At 48.3% G+C, this 17,427-nt stretch overlaps 1 protein-coding gene across 3 annotated transcripts; it reads left to right on the forward strand.

Annotated features, from left to right (window-relative positions):
• Window positions 1-2,137: 2,137 nt before the first annotated feature.
• Calml4 (calmodulin like 4) lies at window positions 2,138-15,066 on the forward strand. Of its 3 annotated transcripts, XM_016003435.3 has the most exons (5): window positions 2,175-2,279; window positions 2,360-2,390; window positions 7,347-7,487; window positions 11,081-11,269; window positions 14,808-15,066. In XM_016003435.3, exons 1-5 carry the CDS (start codon window positions 2,277-2,279, stop codon window positions 14,903-14,905), a joined length of 462 nt encoding a protein of 153 aa, XP_015858921.1. In that variant the 5' UTR covers window positions 2,175-2,276; the 3' UTR covers window positions 14,906-15,066. The 3 variants fall into 3 exon arrangements, with proteins under 3 accessions (XP_076432565.1, XP_015858921.1, XP_076432567.1); XM_076576450.1 differs by lacking the exon at window positions 2,360-2,390 and having other exon boundaries at window positions 2,138-2,279; XM_076576452.1 differs by lacking the exon at window positions 7,347-7,487.
• The last annotated feature ends 2,361 nt before the right edge of the window (window positions 15,067-17,427 follow it).

The raw sequence follows: 17,427 nt of genomic DNA on the forward strand, positions 1-17,427 counted from the left end.
GGGGTCACCACAACATGAGGAACTGTATTAAGGGTGGCAGCATTAGGAAGGGTGAGAACCACTGCTCTAGAGGAAGAAGAGGTCTGACAGGAAGCACTTTCCTCAGGGGTTGCTGCTAACTCTGCTACACAGGGCTCCCCACCCCACCTAGCCAGGTAAAGCAAACAGGCTGCTTTACGAGGCTAGGCAAAATTTCATCCGATGCAGGACTTCATGTTCACAGGGGAGGCTGCAGACACCCAGTTCCTTAGAGGCAGGCCCGACCATCATGGTGTTAACCGGCTGGATTGCCTACCCTTCAGTCTTGTTGAGAGAGCTGGACTCTACTGCGGAGCTTTGAGGCCTGAATTCTTACTGGGTGGAAGGATTCATGTACAAATTCTTGAGGTTCTCCTCAATGACCCACTCCATAAATTAATTACCAGAACAAACCCCAACACCCAGCCAAACCAGTTCATCAGCGCTGGGAGATGCGTGGGCTGCCATCTGCTGGCCACAAAGAGTTGTGGTCTCTGTAAGGGCTACAACATTCTAACAGTAACACCAGTGGGAGAAAGCGCATAACTATTCAGCTCCATTACCGATGATGTAAGTAATGTTTCTAAAATTTATGCCAATAAATGATTTAGGATAGACGCGCACGCACGCACGCACGCACGCTCGCACACAACAAAAAAAATGGGAGAGTTGACAGGTGTCAGGACACTCTTAGGGCACATGGCTGATCCCAGTACCCATTTACTGAAACCCAAGAAAATGCCTTACCTGTCTTTGAGCCCTTCACAAAGGTAGGTGATTGAGGCCTGTGCCCACCTGTCAAAGTCCTGCCTACTTGCCTTAGTCTCTTAAGGCCGCTGAGGTGCACCCTCCAGTTTCCCCACCATACCACCCTATAGAGTGCAGTGAAAAGGTGAATCAGGAGAAACTGGGGGAGAAGAAACATTCCACATGGAGGTGGTCAGAACCAGAGGGAGGTCCCCATGTCCATGTGCCCTCATACAAGTTAGCAGGAGGCCACATACCCATGTGCCCCCAGAGTTAGCAGGAGGCCACATACCCATGTGCCCCCAGAGTTAGCAGGAGACCACATACCCATGTGCCCCCAGAGTTAGCAGGAGGCCACATACCCATGTGCCCCCAGAGTTAGCAGGAGGCCACATACCCATGTGCCCCCAGAGTTAGCAGGAGACCACATACCCATGTGCCCCCAGAGTTAGCAGGAGGCCACATACCCATGTGCCCCCAGAGTTAGCAGGAGAGCCCTCTTCCTCTGGCACCTGCAGCCTTCGGCAGCTGTTAGCTCCCTGGGTAGTGCACAGCCTGGGTGACCACACACAATAGCCAACTGCGCCTGCCTGGATTAGGTGCCTTGCAGGCAAAGCAGCCACCAGGTGTGGATGAGGGAAGGAGACTTCCAGACCCGTGTGAGGACCGAGTCATGTCCAGGGCTTAATGGCAGTTCTGGGAGCCACCCATATTCCAGTCTCGGGGGTGGGGGTGGGTGGGAGAGGAGCAGCATAGAGAAATTCAGAGTCAGCGCTAATACAGGAACGGGTGAGGAGCAGAAGAAGAGTTAGAGGAGCTTCCTACCTGGGAAAGTCACTGAGAGGTCAAACGCCAAGGCTCCTGAGCACCTCCAGCAGCCACTACCATCCCCAGCAGCCACCACCATCCCCAGCAGCCACCACCATCCCCAGCCCCCACCCCCCGGGAGGTAGAATTGGCAGTGTGCTGGTCATTGGGTCCCTGCAGCCTATAATTATGGCATCGTGTATCTGGTGAGGAAACAGGCAGAGGAGAGGAGGGATTCGGGTCCCAAGCTGAAGACGATGTCCTCAGTGTGTCCCCAGCTGCCAAGGCGGTGTATGAAGTCTCAGAGCCGGGCTCCTTTGGATAGCCTCTTCTGGAGAAAGTGTGTGTGGTGTCTGGCTCCAGCAACGGTCTCAAGACGGCTCAGGCCAGGCCAGAGTCAGCCCCACCCAGGCCCCCTTTCCAGAATCTAGGCTCCCAGGGACACTGGCATTTTTCTTGGGGCTGCAGAGCCTCAGCCTCCAGCGGCAAGGACCTCCAGGAGAGTCTGTAATGGTTTCCTCACAGTCAACGTCAGGATGGTGGGGCATCACTGCTCGGAGAAAGCTGGAATCTGACCCTCATGGCATTGGGCCCAGTCTCCATGGCAGCAGGGGATTTATTACCAGGCCTCCACCCAGCCTGGTGGACTTTCGACTCCAAGCCAGAGGAAAGAGAACCAAACACGGAACAAGGGGTGCCTGAAGATGGTGAGTGAGGGGGCTTTTCCGGAAGTAGGTGAGAAGGCCCCTGCTGAAGCCTCCTCCTAATTGTTCTTTCTCTGCTGCAGGCCAAGTTCCTTTCCCAGGACCAAATTAATGGTAGGTTGGGTTTGCTCTTTAATTAGGAACTCCCCACAAATGTGTGTCTCATTAGGCAATTTGCTTTGCTGGGTTCTGTTGGTAGGAAGGCCGGCCTGATGGGTGGAGAGCTGGCCCACTCACAGGCGTGGGGCCAGGTGCTGTGGGGCGGCTGGCTATCTGGTTGGGGGTGACTCCGAAGATGGGTTTGCTGACCTCCTGGGGCTTATCATATGTCAATGTGACTTTAAAGCTGGGTCATAGACGAGAGATTGCTCCAGAGAGTGGGCCTGGGTGGGAAGCTGGTGATGGCTGGAGAGAGAACATTAACATAGTAGCTGAAGGCCCTAGACGAAGGGGTGGGGCTTGGTAGTCAGTGCAGATGGGGAACAGAGCCCAGGCTACACCCTCGGCAGGATATTTCCTTCTCTTTATTTTTTCTTTTTGTTTTTTGAGACAGGGTTTCTCTGTGTAGCCTTGGCTACACTGGAACTCGCTCTGTAGACCAGGTCTGGCCTGGAATTCACAGAGATCCACCTGCCTCTGCCTCCCAAGTGCTGGAATTAAAGGAATGTGCCACCACCGGCCGGCTGGCAGGATATTTCTTCATGAGCCATAGTCTCTGTAAAACTAGGGCTTCGGCTGACACCGTCCGCCCAACTCAGTGTGAGCACCTTGTTCTTAAGTTTCCTGCAGAGGAGAGGTCTGTTTCCCCAAGACCAGAAAGGCAGAATTGGGTTACACAGGACTTGGCCAAGACCTGGCCAGGGGTCTGGTGGCTGAGTACCTGGCAAAAATGGCCAGAGCCCAGCCTGGGACATTCAGGGGACAACCAGCTTCCCCTGGGGCTGTGCCCCTAAACCTACCCCAACAGAGGATGGAAAGAGCCCCACTATCGACTTGTCATTGCTGCTGAAATGACACCTGGTCAGTGAGATAAACTGCAGGTGCACAGGGTGCAGGAAGCTCTGATGCAGGACAGTGGCCAGAAGGCCATAGGAGTGGCTTCTGGATACTCCAGCAAGGATCCTAGAGGTGTAAGTGCCCAGAGCTTGGTCTAGAAGAGGGGGTGGCAGGGATGTGACCTAATAGGTCCAAGTGGGTACCTTCTCCTAGAATCCTTAACTCCCTATCCCCCAAACCAAGGCCAAGGCCAGAGGGGACAGATGAGGGGACTTTAAAGCACTGGGCCTAGCCCACATTTATGGGCTAGGAGCTGGCAAGATGACTCAGTAGTTCAGAATTTGTACTGCTTTTGCAGAGGACCCAAGTTTGGTTCCCAGAACACATATAAGGACTGCTCACAATCACCTCTAACTCCAGCTCCCAGGGCATCGGACACTTCTTGTCTCCATAGGCACCTACCTGGATGCATGCACACACATAAAGAAAAATAAAGCCTTTAAAGGTAGACCTAAGCTAGAGGCCGCCTCCAGCCTCAGAAGTCGCCCCACCATGCCAGGATGGAAGACTCACTGTTCCTCTCTATGGCTTTTGAGACTACTAGAAAGGAAGAAAGCAGATTCTCTTTGCATCCCAGTGTCTGATACCAAGAAGGTGGCTCTTTAATATCTATCAATTGGATAGGGATGGGGGAGAAACGGGGCTGCTGGAGGCTGCTGCCTGGCCATTCACCTTGGAGCACTGGTTTTCTCATTGGAGAGAGGGACAATGATGCCACCTTATGGGGCTGCCGTGAGCTAGGGTCAAAGGAGAGAATAGCATCATGTGCTGGATACTGGGCGTGAGGATACTTCTTGGAATTGTATAAGCTGATATTAAAATCGGGTATTATTAAACAGGGAAGGCACAAACTATGTTCAGTCTGTGTGGAAAGCTAAGAAGACAGCCTTGCTGCAATCAGGAGCATGAAAGACTAGAAAGAAGTTCCAGTTTAGGAGCTGGGGATGTAACTCAGTTGGGAGAGCTTGTTTAGCGTGCATGGGGGCCTGGGTTCAATCCCTAACACCACACCAACTAGATATGATGGTGTTTCCCTGTAAACCAGCATTCAGGAGGCAAAGGTAGGAAAGTCGGAAGTTCAAGGCTAACCTGGGCCACATGAGACTCAAGAAAGCAAGAGGTTTCAGTTTAGTGAATATAATTTATATCATGGTGAGGAACAGTTTACTAGAGGGCCATTATTGGATTTAATGGAAATACAATCTCAATTCACTGGGAAAAGAATTGCATTATTTTGTTAAATTGAAGCTTTGGGTTAACTCTGAATACAAGAGTGGGCAAAATTCACTTGTAATGTTGAGCTGGTTAGACAGAATTTATTCTATTTATTTATTTAGTTTTTTTTTTTTTTTGAGACAGGGTTTCTCTGGGTAGCCTTGGCTGTTCCAGGTAGCCTTCCTGGAACTTGCTCTATAGACCAGGCTGGCCTCAGACTTGGAGATCTGTCTGATTCTGCCGCCCAAGTGCTGGGATTAAAGGCGTGTACCACTACCTCCAGGCTAGATAGAATTTATAAGGGAGAGCATTGCATATTTTATTATGTGTGAATTGTGCACTGCACATCTTTAATACCTGTAAGGTACATGGTAAACGTATGAATGTGTTAGCACAGCTGTTAACCATTTCCACACACAGGCCTTCTGTGGGAAGGGAGGAGGCCTGGAGAAGGTCCTTTTCTTAACTGGAGTATTTGCATATCTCTAAGGATTTTTAACCCAATACATTTACCTCAACTTATTCTTTACTTCAGCAAGTGTCCTTTTTCTGTACTAGCCCTGCCCTAGTTGTTAAAAATTCAGCAGTGAGCCAAAAGATAAAAACCCCCCATTCTTGGAGTCACAATCGAGGGGAGTGAAAGAAAGAATGGAAAGCAGTAAAAGATGGGTGGCTAGATTAAGAGGATGGAGATGTGTGTGCAGGGGATGTGTGTGTAGGGGACTGAAGGGGCAGGGATCCCAGAGATGTAAAGGACCAGAGTTTGGTCCAGAAGAGAGGTGGTGGGGTGGGGAGCTGGAGGGATGGCTCAGTGGTTAAGAGCATCTGAGTTAGGTTCCCAGCATCCACACTGGGTGGCTCACACCCACCTGTAACTCCAGCTCCAGGGAATCTGGCTGTGCAGGTTTGAAGAGATGGGCTGGATCTGGTGAGATGGTTCAGCGGTAAAGGCATTTACCGCCAAGCCTGACAATCAGTTCCATGCCCCCATCTCCACCCCACAAGATGAAAGAAGAGAACCGACTCCCTCACAAGATACCCTCTGGCCCCCACACGTAGACACTAAATAAATAAATAAAATGTATTAACATACTTAAGAGAAGAAAGAAAAGGTGGATCTGTTGAGACTGGAAGAGAAAACAGTTTGTTCAGAGGCTGGCTTCTGTTTAGTCCTTACCATAGGCCCCAGTGACCAACATGGGGGAATGCGGTGTGCCTGTCTGGCCAGCCAGCAAATCCCGGGCCCCTCTCACAGGCTTCAGCTTCCTTCTTTGGAAAATGGAAGGGATTAGGGGGTTAGGGGAGCTCACCCCGCAGATCTCCATCTGCAGAGCTGCGGTCTTCCCCAAGCTCCCAGGTGGCTTGGCTTTGCCGGCAGGGGCTGCTGGGAAGAGCCGGGACCGCTCTGCCAGCTGTACACCTGCGGCAGGAGGAGGAGGAGGAGGAGGAGGAGGAGGAGGAGGAGGAGGAGGAGGAGGAGGAGGAGGCGGCGGCGGCTGCACAGGGAAGGAAGGACTGCAGGGAGAGCTGGGGCAGCACTGCTCATGTTCTGGGCACACTCATGTTCTGGGCACACTCATGTTCTGGGCACACTCCGCCGCAGTTCCGTGGTCGGGCCTAGGACCTGCCAGAGGAGGACTTGAGAGTTCAGGAGTTAGGGCCTGGGGCTGGACATGTGATAGGAAGGATCACGTGCAGCTGTGACAGTAATAAATCCCTACCGAGGAGAGCATCATGGAACCGCTGTCCACCACTTGCTTCTGGAGGCGTCGGCAGGCAGAGGCAGGACAGTTGCATCAATTTTGCAAAGGTCCCTGTGAGTCTGGCAGCCCTGGAAACAGCTTCTGAGTGGCATCTTAAGAACGGAGAAGGAAAGGGGGCATCCTGGCCAGATAAACCACAGGATACCCTGTTAAGTTTGGATTTCAGATAAACACTCTTTTTGAATCTTGTACAGCCCATGTAAAATTTGATATATGCTTGGTATGTTCTTATACTAAAAATGAATTCAGTGGGGGCTGGAGAGACGGTCCTTCCAGAGGACCCGAGTCAGGTTCCCAGCACCTGTGTGGGGAGGCTTGCAATCACCTGTAACTCCAGCTCCAGGGCATCCAACCTTCTGGCCTCTCTGGCAGAATGCTACACACGTGGCATTCATTCACAGAGTCACACACATACAAATAAGTGAGAACCATATAAATATACGGTCAACTATTTGTCTTTCTCAGAATTCTATTTAACTTGGTGGTCTTCTATTTTTATTACGTTTATTTATGTCCTGTGTGTGTGAGTGTACGTGTAGTGTGGATGTCAGGGGACACACTGGCAGGAGCTGCTTCTCGCCTTATACCACGAGGATTCTGTGGATCAAATTCAGGTCATCAGGCTTGGCAGCGAAGACTTACCGGCTGAGCCGCCTTGCTGGCCCTTTCTTTTATTCCGCTTTTGAGATGATATCTCAGCCTAGACTGACCTCTGACTACTGCACAGTGAGGGAGAACTTTGGACTCTTGATTCTCCTGCCTTCCCCTCCCAAGTGCTGGGATTACAGGCATGCACCTTCACACTCCATTTTTATGGGGTTCTAGAAATGAGGGAGGGCAAAAGGGAAGAGACGTGGGAGGAGGGGGGAGCTCAATGTTATGGTATCTGCACAACATGTGCAAGGTCCCAGTTCATCCCCAGCATGTGGTGGTGGTGGTGGTGGGGGGGGGCAAAGGAGAAAGGAATGAGGAGAAGGAGAGGAGCATGGGTCGTGGAGTGACCACCTCTACTGACTTCCTTGCCCGATCTGTACAGAGTACAAAGAATGCTTCTCCCTGTATGACAAGGAGCAAAGAGGGAAGATTAAGGCCACAGATCTTCTGGTGTCCATGAGGTGCCTGGGGGCCAGCCCCACGCCTGGGGAAGTGCAGCGGCACCTGCAGACTCATGGGATTGGTGAGTGGACCGTCCAAGTGGGCTTGAGAAGGGCCCAGCTGGGAGAAGCAGATGGTGGTGGTGGAGAAAGCTCAGAAGCCTGAGGTGCTGGTGGTAATGTGCCTCACCAGGACTGAACTGTAGAGGTAGCTGGCCATGTATACATACAGTGTTTCATTCCCAAGGGGACCCTGGTCTGATGTCCCACCAAGTCTGTCCCCAGGAAAGCACACTAACACTGGTCCCAGTGGCTTTTCCCCCCTTTGCTTTAATTTTGAGATAGGGTCTCATGTAGCCCAGGCTGATCTTGAACCCACCTTGTGCTAGCTCAGGGTGATACTGAGTTCCTGATCCTCCCGAATGCTGGGCTTACAGACGTGTGTTACCACACTCAGCTCTTATATTTATGGGAAAACAGCCTTTTGCAGAGAGTTTGGCATATGCTTAGTGAAATCAGCCCAGCTGTAACAAAGGCCCATAAGTGCCGGCCTCAAGGACCTTCTCTGAGTCTGAAGAAGACTCTACCAGCAGCTAAGGATCCAATCTGAGGGATAAGGAAATGAATCTATGCACACACATGATGCTCTTTCAGTCCATGTCTTTATTGTTCTAAGTAAACTTCTTTAAATCTACAGCTTCTTTTCAGCTTTTCACTCTTAGCTCCTCTCTTGCCTGACTATCCATACATTTCTAATCAGAGATTCCTTGCAATCCTGGAAAAGTTTCAAAACCCTCAAGGCCATAGCACATTCCTAGAATAGACAGTGAGGGGCAGAGCCATTACCGTGGCAGTGCAAGGTTTCAAGGTTCCAGGACCAGACAGGGAAGGCACAGTGCCCAGTGACAAACTCTGAGACACAGGTCTACTGTCAGCAGACTCGGCAAGCGCAAAACTGGCAGGCTTTTCTAGGGTGTTCTGTGTTAGTAACCTTGGTAAGACCTTGTGTATAGCTGTAAAGTTTTAAACTTATGATCTATTTACAAAGGCCTTTAGTCTAGTTTGAACTTGCTCTGAGGTAAAAAATAACCTAAAAGCGAGTAGTTTGTGTTAGACTGAGGAGAGATTATTATTTTCTGTGTTAGTCTGAGCAAAAGGAACAAAGCAGACTTTTAGTGTCTACAGTCTCATGGGACAATGGATCTGGCTATGAAGCATATCCTAGCATATTTTTTATATATCAAAATTATACAGCTAAATGAAAAGCCATCTTCCTGACCACCCACATATATATGTGCCCATATGACCGAGATGTAATCATGAGATTACACATATACATCGCATGAAGATGCATGGTAATGGGGAGATATCATAGTGTAACTGCACAAGAACTTTACAGCAAGAAACAGCCAATTCAATCAAAAGGCAGTAACTCCAACACACCTTGTGTGCTGGCTTAGTCCCCTCCCAGAACCCTTGGTTCTGACAGGTTGACCTTTTGAACACTAGTTGTCTCCTGCTGTATACTTCCATGGCCTTTTGCTACCAGCAGCTCTCAATACAGCTGTTTAAGTCTCTGTGTTGTTATTGAGGAGCTGGCAATCCCACAAAAAAAAAGATCGACTACATTTGAGAAAGCTTGCTACATTTGGTGCCCAACTGTAATAGTACTTTTCTTGTCAGGACCACCAGCTCGCAAATAACATATATTAATTAGCTCTTATAATTTAATTAACATCTTTCTATTAATCTATGTTCTGTCACATGACAGTACCTCTCTTCTCTTCCATCTTGCACCTCCTGTTTCCTCCCTGTGTCTGGCTGGTGATTCTACCTTTCTTCCTCCCAGAGTTCTCTCTCTGCCCTGAAGTCCCGCCTATACCTCCTGCCTAGTTACTGGCCATTCAGCTTTTTATTACATCAATCACAGCAATACATCTTCACAGTGTACAAATATCCCATAACATTTCCCTCTTTTTGTCTAAATAAAAAGGAAAGGTTTTAACTTTAATACAGTAAAACTATATATAATGAAACAATTATCAGGTAACAATTACATTTACAATTTCTAGTTCATTTGTATTTGGAATTTTGGAGAAAATAATCTATTGTCTATGCTATCTTGATGAGTCAAAAGGTTTTTTTGTTTTGTTTTGTTTTGTTGAGGCAGAGTTTCTCTGTGCAGCTTTGGAGCCTGTCCTGGAACTCTCTCTGTAGCCCAGGCTGGCCTTAAACTCACAGAGATCTGCCTGCTTCTGCCTCCTGAGTCCTGGGATTAAAGGCATGCACCACCACTGTCAGGCTGAGTCCAAAGTTTTATACCTAAGCCATTTTCTATCATAACTTGTATTATCATCCTAAAAATATCTTTTAGACCTTAAAGCATTTTCTTAGATAAACAACTTAAGCTTTTATGTCTCTCAACTTGATAATTGTTCTTATTGTATATAGTTTTACTGTGTTAGAGTTAAAACCTTCCCTTTTTATGTAGATAAAAAGGGGGAAATGTTGTGGGATATTTGTACACTGTGTGAAGATGTATTGATGTGACTGGTGTAATAAAAAACTGAATGAGCCGGGCGGTGGTGGTGCACGCCTGTAATCCCAGCACTCAGGAGTCAGAGGCAGGCGGATCTCTGTGAGTTCAAAGCCAGCCTGGGCTACCAAGTGAGTCCCAGGAAAGGCGCAAAGCTACACAGAGAAACACTGTCTCAAAAAACAAACAAAAAAACCAAACCAAACCAAACCAAAACAAACAAAAAACAAAACAATAAAAAACTGAATGGCCAACAGCTAGGCAGGAGAGAATAGGTGGGGCTTCCGGGCAGGGAGAAAGAGGAAGTCAGAGGTATGAATCAAGGTTCGTGGGAAATGCCAACAGGATGCAGAGTAAGTAAGAATAGGAATAGGAGGAAAGGTAACTGAACTACATGATAGAACATAGATTAATAGAAAGATGTTAATTAAGTTGTAAGAGCTAGTTAGAAAAAAGCCTAGGCTAAGGTCAAGCTTCATAATCAATAATAATCTCTGTGTTGTTATTTGCAGGTTGGCAGTCCCAATGAGAAAGTACTATTATATAGCTCCATCTGGTCCTATGCCATGATTCACTACTCTGAGTTTCTGTTGTCATCTTAGCAAGCAAGATTGGGGGAGGGATTAATAAGCATAGTGTCTTATGCTGCTTTGTTTTGTTTTTTTCTGTTGCTATAAAATACCCTGACCAAAGCAACTTAATGATGGAAGGGTTTATTTTAGCTCATGTGTCAGGTAAAGTCTATCATGGCTTGAAGCACCTGATCACATAGTAATAAAAAGGTAGCAATGAATGTGTGCATGCTAGGACTCAGCCCGCTTCTCCATTCTGATATAATTGGGAATGGTGCCATCTATGATGGACTTGTCTTTCACATCAACTAACAAAATCAGGATGGTCCCCACAGGTATGCCCACAAGCCTTTCAGTAAGGTCCTAGGTTCTGTCAAGCTGACATCAACACTATCACACATTGTTACTGAAGACTGTTGGCAGGGTGAGATGGAGACTTTTCATCCTGGGGTCAGGAGAGCTCTGTCCTCCTTACCATGACCAGTGCCTTGAGAACTAGGTAGCCTTGGGGCTGGCTCTGACAGCCAGCCAGTTTCCTCCAGCTCACTGTGCTGTTTGGGGTTTCCAGACAAACATGGAGAGCTGGATTTCTCCACCTTCCTGACCATTATGCACACGCAAATCAAACAAGAAGACCCAAAGAAAGAAATCCTTTTGGCCATGCTGATGGCAGACAAGGAGAAGAAAGGTTACATCATGGCATCTGAGTTGCGGTCAAAACTCATGAAGCTGGGAGAGAAGCTCACTCACAAAGAAGGTAACAGCCTGGCCAACTTGACTCTGAACCGTCTGGGGGAGGGTTAGAGAATCTCAGGGAGGACAATGCTGTGTACACCACCCAAGGCCGTGCAGATGGCCAATTGATGAATGGCACAGAAGCTTTTAAGCACAAGTCAAGCTGGCTGAGGGCTGGACTGGGGCTCCAGGCAGAACCAGAGGGGACAGGCAGAAGTGGGCCAGGGTAGAGGGTCAGCCCAGAGACCCCAGTTGGGGTCCTAGGAATGGTGGTGGCTATTTTCATGTGAACAGTTGGGGCGTCTGTCATTGGGGGTCTTGATGTGACTCACAATGGCCAGGGATGCAGCCAAACACAGAATCCTGAGCTTACTTTAAACATTTTAAGTGTTTTGTTTTGTTTAAAGAACTTTACTGTGTGGTTATCAAATATCAACTTTGTAGGTGATATTATTCTGTCATAATGTCAAAAGGCCATGACAGGGGCTGGGGAGATGGCTCCATAGGTAGTTTGCCCCACAAGTATGAGGACCTGAGTTTGGATCCTGGGGACCTGTGTAAAAAAGCTGGACGAGTCTGTGTGGCTGCCTGTAATTCCAGAACTCACTCAGGAGGCAGAGACAGGATGCCAGGACAAGCTGGCTAGCTAGACTAGTCTGAACTGTGGGCTCCAGGTTCAAGGAGACTCTGCCTTAAACAAAGGTAGATAGCCATAGAGGAAGCCACCAGATGTCAACCTCAGGCTTCCACAGGCATGTTGCACACATGTGCCTCCACACAAATGAACAGGCATACCCATGTGCACACAAGCTCCACACATTAGAAGCTATGACACAGGACACGCTGGCAACACCAGTGGCCCTTCAGTTGATAGAAAGGGCCAACTGACTGAGCAGCTCTTGAGTGGAGCTGAAGCAGAATGCAGGGTCCTTCATTCCCAGGGCCATCCTCTTACCACTGCTGGCTCTCATGTGGCCACTGATGGTGTTTCCAAATTGAGAGGCCATTGTGCTCCTGCCCCCAGCAGCTCTAGGAGCTGGGGGTATGAGAGCTTTTCAGAGAAAAACTTGCTAAAGAAACCTGCTCTGGCCACAGATCAGGAGATAGTCTTGCCTGTTACATTCCTTGCTTCAGAGCAGGATAAGGGCACGGGGATTCTGAGACAGCTTTAGGTACATGCTTGGGCTATTTGCAATCTTTCCAGCCTGACAGCACTGTTGGCAGCCCTGGTGCTGACACAGTTGTGGACCAACGGCCTGGCCCTAATCTTCATCATTGATCTCCAAAGCCAGGCTTTTCAGGTTGGCTGGCCAGCTTGAGGGCTTAGCTTAGGCACAGTGGGTTGAAAAGGACCCAATACCCACAACTTTTGGTCCGATTGCAACTAACCAGAACAAAGGTTTCAGGTTGTGGTTTGAATTGAGTTTGACTCTGGGCCCTTCCTTTAGGGAGCCCTGGAATGTGACAGACATCCCTGGGGTCCTCTAAGAGCTAGCATTCTATGGACCAGCCTGCTCAGATTTTATCTGCACTCATGAAGGTCCTGACCAAAGCCTTTAGACACAGTGCCTGGCAGGTAGATTCATCTCCCAATTCCTCTCAGTTGGCAGCTTTTACTGCAACTGTTTTTCATGTGAAGGGGAAAATGGCCTGCCCTTACCTCGGACTCCCATGACACTGATGGTGGAGTGTCCTCTGAGGTGGTTAGTGATCTGTCTACAGTAACAGGTCCCTGGACTTCCCTCACGTGTTAACCAGCACAACCCACTCAGAAGGAACTGATGGAGACTCATCTTCCTCTTGGCTGCAGTGAAACACAAGATACCAAAAGTAGTAACTATTTCTTCTGGGGATTTGGAAGAAATGGTCTGTTCTTTTCGGAAGCATTTTTTTTTTTATCATGTATAGCACCCTCACCAGCCATCACCCGGCTGTGGAGTGCTGCCTCCTTCTGGTCAGCACTGGGCTGTAGTGTGCTGTCCACTTCTGGTCTGTCACTGATGATGGAGCTGATCCTTGCTTGGCCTGTCCAACTGGCTGGAGGTTAGAAGCTTTCCCATGAAATACAATGCATCTGTCTCCTCAGGCTCAGAGCACCTATGGGTTTGAAAAGAGAAAACTACATTCTATCTATCATCTACCTATGTACCTATGTACATATCTATCTATCCATCATGTATGTATGTATGTATGTATGTATGTATGTATCTCTCTATCTATCTGACATGATCTCACTATATAAATCAGGCTAGCCTTAAAACCAGAGATTCACATGTCTCTGTCTCCAGAGTTTTGTGATTAAAGGTGTACACCACGATATCTGGCTAAATTAGTATCTTTTTCAAAAGCAATGCTATTTTCAGAAAGATCTCATGTGGCAAACATGGTGGCACAGGCCTTTAATCTGAGCACTTGAGGCAGAGGCAGGCTGAGCTCTGCTGAGTTCCAGCCTGCCAGCCTGGTCTGCACAGTAAGTTCTAGGTAGTGATACCATCTCAAAACAACAAAACAAACAAAAACCTCATAGAATTTCAGAGAATCCATGTGGGCATGGGTTAAATAAAATGAAAAAAAAAAAAAAAGATCTTGTGTATGTACCAGTGTGAGGGTATGTCATATATGCAGAGGTACCCCAGGAGGGCAGAAGATGGCATCAGATCCCCTGGGACTGGAGTTAAAGGCAGTTGTGAGCCACCTACATGTCTACTGGGAATGAAATCAGGGTCCTCTCAAGAGCAGTTTTAACTGCTGAGCCATCTTTCCAGCCCCTGAACAATGCAGTTTGATGCTTTGAACTTCAGATGCAGTTGGATTTTTTTTGCATGTACATTGACAAGATGCATTTCAAATTAAGCTAGGGATCCAACTCCAAACCCAAGGTGCACATAAGCCAAGTGCTCTTGTCACCCAGCCTTCTGCAATGAGGTGATGATAACAGAGAGCTTGTCACTCTGTCTTCTGTCGGCAGGGGGCAGCGATGGGAGATGTGGGCTTATCTGGAGGAGAGGGGCAGGTGTGAGCTTGAATCAGTGTGGCTGTGTTTGGAGCTGGGGATGATGCCTGCATGACTGGAAGGTTGCAAGGGTAGGCTGTAAGGTAAAATATCCCTGCTAAAGGTTTCTTGAAAGACAGACACAGAGGTCAAATGTTTCTTTAAAAGAGTTTTGTGCTGGCTGCCGAGTCTGCTGACCTGAGTTTGATCTCTGGAACCCACATGGTAGGAGAGAGCTGATTCCCACAAGTTGTCCTCAGACCTCCACACATGTGGCATGGACAATAACCCCCACCCTCAATAAAGAAATAAATGTTAAAATTAAAATCAAGTACAAGGCAGTCTCAGTGACTGAATCCTCACCAGTATACTCTGCTATATGCTGGGCCCTGTACAGAGTGGGAAAGTTGAACCAAGTGGTCTCTGGGGGCCTTGGAAGCAGGTTATCCTTCCTTTTTTGGTTTGTGGCCCAGTCCATGGGAAAAGTCCATCAGGTTCTCAGGGAAGACTTCTGGGAACCCCTAACCTCAGCAAACCCAGACTGAAACATTAATGTGATTTATTACAGTGGACGATCTTTTCAAGGAAGCAGGCATCGAACCAAACGGCCAAGTGAAATATGACACATTTATCCAAAGGATCACCCTTCCTGTCCAAGACTACTGAGGGAGCTGAGATCCAGGGAGCGGAGTATGAGAGCTCCAGGGCCTGAAAACCCAAACTGACTCATTTTTTAAAAGGGAATCTAAGATGGCAAACATGACAAGAAGACCACGCGGCACAACTGCTGCAGGGACTAAGTACCAATAAATGATGCCGCCATGGTATGACGCACCTGTAATGAGGTCTGTACTGAATGTAGACTAACTAGTTAGTCTAGCTCCTTGCAGCATGGAAGGGCCTATGATTTGAAGTCAGGTGTGTGCGCCAGTGCTGGCTCTGCAGCTTCATTACCCTCACCTTGGGTAGACCATTGTGCTTCTCAAAGCCTTTGGATCTCAGAGGATGAAGATCATGACTTGAAAATGATTGGCAACTTGGGAGCATGTGCAATCGGCATTTCCATGGTAGTGTTTCTCCAAATGAACAGTCTGCCAGAAGACCAGCCTGCTTTTGGGTACAAGAACCAACTTCGGCACTTCCAAGATAAGGCTAGGGTCGGCTGGGAACAGGGAATAAGCAAAGTACATGCACACGCATGCACATACAGAGAGCAATGAGGACACACACACACACACACACACACACACACACACACACACACACCAACAAGCACTGTGCACATAGACACAGGGCAACAAGGACAAAGCATGGGCACACAGACACCATTTCTTACAACTCTACAATCCCACTGACAAATCTCCATTTTCAGTTTACCAGCAGGATGCTCTTTCATAAACAGGTATAAAGTGGAAACACACATTAGAGTGAGTGCTAAGTGTAGGATCAGTGGAGTAGTGGGAAGTGATCCAACTTTATATTCCACACCAAAGGAAGTGGGAGGCGTGGCCCCTTCAGAGGCCTTGCAGAGTTAAGCAGGCCTCTGATGCTCCTGGAAGAATGTGCTGAAGCTCTGTCCTGACCATTATTAGGTTCCAGGAATTAGGATGGTCTGCTCAAGTGATCTGGGATCACCTCAAGTGACTTTAAGCCACTTTCTTGGAACTAACAGAATAAGGGGATATACCAGGCCGTGTCCAGAATCTGAGAGGCCCTGAAATCAGGAGCAGGAAGCAGTGGCTCACCCAAAAGTACCCCTGGGACACACCAACACGGGCGGGTAGAGCTCTTGAACAGGAGGCCCTTCATTCCTGTGTTAGGACTGGCTGTGGCTTTGTTCCTTAGCGAAAGCACAAAGATGTATCAAGTCACGAGTGTCCTTGGGAAGTTTGACCAGAAACACATCTTTTACTAAGGTCTAGGCTCTGGAAACACTCCAGGGGACCAAAGAGTGTCAGTCTTGATTCAGCTACCTCACATACACTGTATAGCTCAGACCAAACAGAAGACCTGAGAAAGGAAGGCCTCATTTTCCTGAGAGTACATACTATGTGTTCCCTGAGAAGCTTGATTATAGGCAACCTGGCAGATTCCTTTAATACAAAAAACAGGCTAGATAATAGTGGCACATCCCTTCAAAGAGGATTTTGGTTTGTGGCCAACATGATATACAAAGCAAAAGTCTGTCTGGGAAACATAAAAATAAAAAATGAATTCTGGGCTGTTCTAGGGAGCCTGAAAGCAGCCAGAGAGCAACACATGGGAAAAATCTTCTTGACTCCCATAGCAAGTCCTCCTGGGGGAGGCTAGAGCTCCAAAGAGAAGGCTCTAGTTCCCTGCTGCATGGGAAGGTTCCAGACCCAACACCTCTGACTCCAGCCATGCATTCAGAAGCACATGCGTTGTTCACCAGTCTAGAATACCAAAGACCTGACAGGTGCTCTGGGCTGATGCTGTATGTGGGACAGGGTGAGGATAGTCTGGACCCTTACAGAAGAGGTTCTTCCCAACGTGTTCTGATGTCTGTCAGCAACTGTTCTTTTTTTTTTAAAGATAGGGTCTCGTGTATCCCAAATTTACCTCAAATTTGTGGAGGATGCCCTTGAACTTCTGGTCCCCCTGCCTCCACCTCCTGAGTGCTGAGATAACAGGTGTGCACTGCTATGCCTCCTTTATTTGCTGCTGGGGACTGAGTCCAGTGCTTCTTCATACATGTGGGTGAGCACTCTGCCAAATACTCCCAGCCTTCTGGTAGAGCCCCTATGCCCACTCCGGCTTTTTTTTGAGACTGGGTTTCAATGCAGACAGGGTCTATGTAGCCCAGGCTGGCCTCGAACCCACAGAGATCTGTCTGCCTTTGCCTCCTGAGTGTTGGGATTAAAGGTGTGCACCACTGGACCAGGCGGTGGTGGCGCACGCCTTTAATCCCAGCACTCGGGAGGCAGAGGCAGGCGGATCTCTGTGAGTTCGAGGCCAGCCTGGGCTACAGAGTGAGTTCCAGGAAAGGCGCAAATCTACACAGGGAAACCCTGTCTCGAAAAAAACAAAAACAAAACAAAACAAAAAGTGTACACCACCATATCCTGCCCGCGGTGTAGTTTTAAAGCATGTTTTCTGAATCTTACTTGGCTGAGTGGAATCTCCAGTCCTGCTTGCAGAGCGCTTGGCTAATGGGCCGTCTGCATAAC

The sequence above is a fragment of the Peromyscus maniculatus genome, chromosome 7 (assembly GCF_049852395.1).
Source record: "Peromyscus maniculatus bairdii isolate BWxNUB_F1_BW_parent chromosome 7, HU_Pman_BW_mat_3.1, whole genome shotgun sequence".
Lineage (NCBI taxonomy): Eukaryota > Metazoa > Chordata > Mammalia > Rodentia > Cricetidae > Peromyscus > Peromyscus maniculatus.

Bases quoted from the DNA above. Each gene is read 5' to 3' on its own strand.
- Calml4 (XM_076576450.1), top strand. From the start codon at position 2,153: ATGGCATTGGGCCCAGTCTCCATGGCAGCAGGGGATTTATTACCAGGC. The intron at 7,488-11,080 runs GTGAGTGGACCG...TGGGGTTTCCAG, and splicing joins CCTGCAGACTCATGGGATTG to ACAAACATGGAGAGCTGGAT. The intron at 11,270-14,807 runs GTAACAGCCTGG...GATTTATTACAG, and splicing joins GAAGCTCACTCACAAAGAAG to TGGACGATCTTTTCAAGGAA.